The 6173-nt window shown below is 50.7% G+C and overlaps 1 protein-coding gene across 1 annotated transcript in view; it reads right to left on the bottom strand.

The window, feature by feature from the left end:
- The window catches only part of GRM7 (glutamate metabotropic receptor 7), a 513800-nt gene extending 510992 nt beyond the window's left edge, over nucleotides 1-2808 (bottom strand). Inside the window, 1 exon segment of the mRNA XM_042453709.1 lies at nucleotides 2076-2808. Within this exon segment, the coding sequence (XP_042309643.1) occupies nucleotides 2076-2600 (525 nt within the window). The 5' untranslated portion in view covers nucleotides 2601-2808.
- Nucleotides 2809-6173: the final 3365 nt, after the last annotated feature.

Here is a 6173-nt window from a genome sequence, read left to right as displayed (position 1 = left end):
TTTTTCCAAGAGACTGCTTCTACCTTCGCAGCATCTGACAGTGAACTGCATTTCCTTCTGCTGCCCTATTTGGGAACTCTCTCAAAATTATAAATCAACACACACACACACACACCAAAAAGTAAGAACTTCGGGGGAAACTGTCACCCACACAGTACCCAAACTATTGAAAGAGGGAGGGGATCCCAATTTCCCCGCCCCCTGTTTCCCCCTTCTTCTTCTTCTTCTTCTTCTTCTTCTTCTGGATTCAGGAACACCATGGGATGTGTTTCACTTTCCTTCTCCACTAGTTGCGGAGGCCTCGGAATCTTCCTGAATGAGGATCTTCTCCCTGGGCCTTTCGGCCTTTGCCAAGGGCTCTCTCCCTCTCTCCGCTCCGCTCTGGGCCCACAACGAACTGCAAATCCCAGAATTCCATAGCCTTGAGCCAGAAAAGAGTTAAAGCGTTGGCAAACGCCCTGGGAGGACAACACCCGAACGGTCCTCTCTCTCCACCCAAGCAGGGTGTCCAGATGTCCTCCCCGTCAAGGAGGACGAGGCACCGAGAATGGAGGACAGTCCAGAAAAACGGGGGACATAAAAGTCTCTTGCGGCCAAGCCCTTTTGGGGCTCTTCTGATGCCCATCTGCATCGAGAAAGACGAAGCCCAGATTGCAAGTGGCCCAAAGGCCCCCAAGGCTCCCTTTCCTGGGATCTCCTGCCAGTTCAGATCCCCCATTAACCGAAAAGAGAGGGGCGGGTGTCAGGGAGAAAACTACGCGAATGCAAAGGAGGAACCGCCGTTTCTGTGCTGCATCCGCACTGCAGAAATAATCTGCTTTGGCCCCACTTTCCCTGGCTCCATGTTGTGGGATTCTGGGAACGATAGTTGGTTGCAGCACCAGAAGCCAAGAAATTTACCCTTCGTCAAAGCTTTACAAGACTGATAATGTCTTCGAAAGGTGCATCCGCCCTGCAGAAATAATCCAATTTGATGCCACTTTAATTCCTAGGGTTAAACACGGGCACTGTATTTTATTGTGGCACCAGAGCTCTCTCTGACAGAGAAGGCTAAATGTCTCACAAAACGACAGTTTCCAGAATTCAATAGCAGATAGAAGCAAGGCAGTAAAAAAAAAAAAAGTAGGACCAAACCGGATTATTTTTGCAGTGCGGATGCAGTCCTGGTCACGCGCCCCAACTTAAAAGTGGGCGAGAAGCTGGAAGAGGGTGGGCCCTCCTTCGGTGTTGAGCCCTGGCCTTTCCAAAGCAAAATCGGGGGCGTCCCTTTCTCCCTCGAGCCCCACTTCATCCCAATTCAGCCTCCCCCCCCCCGCCTCATCGCCTTGAGTTTCCCTTTTCCCCAAATGACTTCTTAAAAATGGGAGCAGAAATACAGGGAGCAGCAGGTGGGTCGGGGCTGAGAGGTCCTTCTGGGAAAAGGGAACCACGAGGTGGAGAAAGCGCAGGTTCCTCGCCTCAAAAGAAGACACGGTGCCGCAAGAAAAACGGAGCCCAATATCTAAGAAGAGCTCAAAACACTCATCTCAACATAAATCCCTGCTTCTTTAGTCCTGCTGAAAATGGAGAAGGCGGAGATGGAGGAGATGCCCGGAGCAAAGGAGGAGGTCTGATCAAACCAGAGACGGTGGAAGCAGAGAGGATGACCAAAACTACAGGGGACGGAGAGGGCTTCAACATGGGAACCGGTGTGTTTGTGTGTGTGTGTGTGTGTTCAGTAGCACTTCTACAACATTCCTCCACAGAATCGCCCAACAGAAGAGCATAGAATCAAAAAATCCTCTAGAGTTGGAAGAGACCACAAGGGCCATCCCGTTCAACCCCTCGACATGCATCTCTTCTTCCTTAGCCACCTTCTCTCCCTCCCTCCCCAGCTGCCATTTCTCTGGAGCCCCGTGTCCAGAGCTGGCCCCGGGCGCCTCTCCAGCCTCCTTTCGGGAGAGAGCCTCCCTCTCTCTGTGTCTCTTTTTCGGAGCCAAGCAGCCCCTTCCTCCGTGGAGTCCAGGGGCCACCTGCTGCTGCTGCTGCTGCTCCCGGTGGGGCATGGGGGACATGGTGGTGGTGGTGGTGCCTACCTGGAAGAGCCGGAGGATGTTGGCGACCATGATGGAAACGGAGCTGCTGGCGGCGCCCACCACGCCGAGGACCTTCTCGGGCCGGACGAAGACGGGCGGTTCCCCGTTGGTGCAGCGGACGTCGGAAGTGTCCTTCTGGATGAGGGCCTGGACGAAGGTGAGCGACTGCTCCAGCGCGTAGGTGTCCCGCGAGCAGGTGTCCAGGATCCGCGCCCCCAGCGTCACGTTGGGCAGCAGCTCCGGGTCGCTGTTGATCTGGTCCAAGGCGTAGAGCATGGCTTCCAGGCGGTGGATCCCGGACTCGCCCTCGATGTCCCCACAGGGAAGGGCCCCAAGGCCCCCTCCGCCGACCCCTCCACCACCTCCTCCTCCTCCTCCAGGGCCCTTGGCGTGGACCGGGAAGAGGCCCCCGAGGGTGATGTCCCCCTCCAGCCGGATGGAGTGGGGTGCATAAAGCTCCTGGGACCCCACCAGGACCAGGGCCCAGCCCCACACCACCAGCACCAGGAGCCCCAGGCCCAGCATGGCCCCACAGAGGAGGCGGAGGAACCACGTCGGGGGAGGAAGGGAGGGAAGAATGGATGGATGGATAGATGGATGAGGGGCCTCTGGGTCCCTTGGGAGGAGGAGGGGAAGGGGAGGGCGACCAAGGCAGGGCCAGCCCCTCGCTCCCTCGCTCTCCTGCTCTCTCTCGCTCTCCCCCCCGACGGCGAGGCCCCCTTTCCAGCCGCGGCTGCTCCGCACTGGGCGCCGGGGAGGCTCCGCTCCGCTTTAAAGCCTCGCCCGACCCTTCCCCGCCTCCCCGCTCGCTCCGCCCGACCCCCGCCTCCACCACGCCTCCAGAGCCGATTGCCCGCCTCCTCCAGCCTCTCCTGCCTTGGCTGACTTACGCAAAGACCAGGCTCCGGGCTCAGAGAGGCCAGAACGCGGGGGACAGGCGGGAGGCAAAGGGGAGAGCAGCGCCACGGAGAGACACAGAACCAGCACCCTGGACAGCGCCACGTTCAGCACAATGGGCAGCGTCGTGGGCAGTGCTGCTTCCAGCACCATGGACAGCGTCGGGTTTTGAAGAAGACGCAGGATCGCCTCCCCTGGGCAGCACCCTGGACAGAGGTGGACCAGACAGGGTCTCCCTCTCCCTGGACTGGATGCCAGGCCTCTCCCCTCCTTGGGAGCTCTCCTACAAGGAAAACTTCGCCTTCCACCTGTTAGTCGCTGCTCTGGCTACTGCTTTCCTGGCCCCTATATTCCAAGCTCCCCTGTATTGATGCCCACTGTGTGTGTTTCAATTTCCACTGTATTCATTTCCACTGAATTTAAGCTCTGCTGTGTTCATGGCCAATGTATTCCAATTCCTAATGTCTCCATGGCTATTGCATTCGGAGCTCACCCATATTCCTGACCACTGTATTTAATCTCCTCTGTATTCATGGCCACTGTTTTTAATCTTCAATTCATGGTCACTGTATCCTAATTTCCACTCTGTTCATGGCCACTTTTTAAAATTTCCCCTGAATTCATGACCATTGTTTTTAATCTTTAATTCATGGTCACTGTATTTGAATTTCCACTGTATTCATAGCCCCCTTTTTTTAATCTCCCCTGTTTTCATGGCCACTGTTTTTAATCTTCAACTCATGGCCACTGTATCCTAATTTCCACTCTATTATGTCCACTGTTTTTAATCTTCCCTGTATTCATCGCCACTGTTTTTAATCTTCAGTTCATGGCCACTGTATTTGAATTTCCAGTGTATTCATTGCCACTGTTTCTAATATCCCTTGTATTCATGTTCACTGTTTTTAATATTTATGTCATAGCCACTGTATCCTAATTTCTTCTCTATTTGTGGCCACTGTATTCCAAGCTGAGGGAAACCCTAAACCGGGCGCCAAAGTTTCAGCAATTTGGCTGAGATGGTGTTGTCTGGAATTTGGAACCAAAGGTACAAGACAAGGAGCAGAAGCTTTGGCTGTTGATCTGAAACTACAGCCCTCCAAATATGTCTGACAGTTATTTAGTGAAGATCTATCCTTTGCCAGCTAAGAAGCTCATTTTCACTGAAATTAGGTTTTTCAGTGTGGAGTGCCCCAGGCGAAAGCTGAAGTCTGGATTCTTGGGGGATTCCTCTGTCTTGATAAGAGGGGTGATTTCTACTCCCTTTAGCATTTATCTCCACAAAGACAACACCAAAACTCTCCAGTCTCAGGAGTGGCTGGAAATGTGTTATGATGAGGAGCAGGAAAAGGGCCTTGTAAATGGTTGGAGGAATATGAAGCCCAAGGCTTCTCTGAAGATGCCAGCCACAGATGCTGGCAAAACGTCAGGAACAAACTCTTCTAGGACATGGCCACATAGCCCAAAAAACCCACAAAAAATTATGGTTGGAGGAATAGTTATATTTTCCTTCGGGGATTGGCATGGCTGGGGGAGGGCCGGGAGGTCCCAAAGTGCCTCAGAAGCTCTGTGGCCTCTCCTCAGTATTGTCACTTTGAGAGAAGAGAGAGAATTGGTAAAAAGGGTGGAAGGCAACAAAACTCTGTAAAGAACATCCTCAGGACCAACCCAACACATGTTTCTGCTTGAAACAAAGGAGCATGATTGACATCCTTATCCAGTCAAAGGGGTTCAAAGGTAAAGCCAGGCAGGATGAAAGTGAAAACCCCACAAGCACTTCCTCTGCTTCTGGCCATAAGGACACAGTAATGAGAAAAAAATAACTTGATGCTCCAAATCTGTTGCCTGAGGTGATCAGCCCAACCTCCCGTATAGCAGGACTTGATCTGCCTGTGATGCAGAGGTGAGCATTTGGCATTTTTGAATTTTTGCTTAGTCCTCTTGCCCTGGGGACATGCTGGTTTTAATAATTTATGTCATCTTGAGTCCCAGTATTGGGGGAAAGCAGGATATACTGTACATACTCATGTCTAGAAATTTTAGTCAAATAATTGACCCAAATAAACTGGGTTAACTTATCCACAGGTCTGTGTAAGTACTGTACTTTAACTTCAATAATAATAATAAAAAAGAGCCATCCTCTTCTCTGAGGAGAGTGGTGAAAGGCAAGACATTAGTCCATCCCAGTGAAACTAAAAGAAGCACCAGCCCCTTCTCGTCTCTCCATTATGCCACTGCTTCTGGCCTTTTCTTCTGGCAGGAAAATGGTTGTGGTAGTTTCCTCTTTATCGATCCAGCCTTTATGGTGAGCACACTGATGCCTGCAGGAATTTCATAAACTCTTTGGCATCATTTTCCTTTGCTTCAGCCTTTTGTCCTTTTTTATATTCCCCTACATTACGCCCTTGACTTATCCACAAGTTACATGAAAATCTGTAATTTTGGCCCCAAAACTTGTTCTTGACTTATAGATGAGGTCAACCTATAGGCAAGTATATAAGGTAAATCAATCAATCAATCAATCAATCATCACCATCACCATCATCATCATCACCCAAAAAAGTTCCCATGACATCCTTTAGTGCTATTCTTTAGTGGTTCAATGAAGCTAAAATGAAGACCTTTGATTAGGGAGGTGCCTTATACTGAACTGGACCAGTATTCAGTCCAGTATTGTCAATGCTGACTGGAACAGATGTCTACAATTTCAGGCAGGAGCCATTTGTAACCCTACCTGGAGATCTCTACATTGATGTCCCATCCAGAGATCAACCAGGCCTGAAAACCTGCTGGAATCAAATATGTTCAGGGGGAGTAGATTATCAACAGTTTGGCACCATTCAGGCAAAATAAGAATGTCTTCCATAGGGAAAACACTAGAATTCACCAAGGTCTGGAAATACCCCAGAACATAAGAACTGCACAATTTGTTTCATTTCATTTCACTTTTATTTTACCTTGCGTTTTCTTTCTGGATGTTTGGGTTGAATGCACTCGATTCTCAACACAGAGGCCTGTTACAGACAGCCAAAATAAAGCTGCTTCGAGTCACAGTGGAGGTATGGTGTTTCAATGATGCATGTGTCCTAAGAGTCCAGAAGCCGCACCAAAGCCACGATCCAGTCTGGAATATGGCTTTGGTGCAACTTCTGGACTCTTAGGACGCATGCATCATTGAAACACCATACCTCCACTGTGACT

The sequence above is a fragment of the Sceloporus undulatus genome, chromosome 2, assembly GCF_019175285.1.
Source record: "Sceloporus undulatus isolate JIND9_A2432 ecotype Alabama chromosome 2, SceUnd_v1.1, whole genome shotgun sequence".
Lineage (NCBI taxonomy): Eukaryota > Metazoa > Chordata > Lepidosauria > Squamata > Phrynosomatidae > Sceloporus > Sceloporus undulatus.
This window is presented reverse-complemented; position numbering and strand designations above follow the sequence as displayed.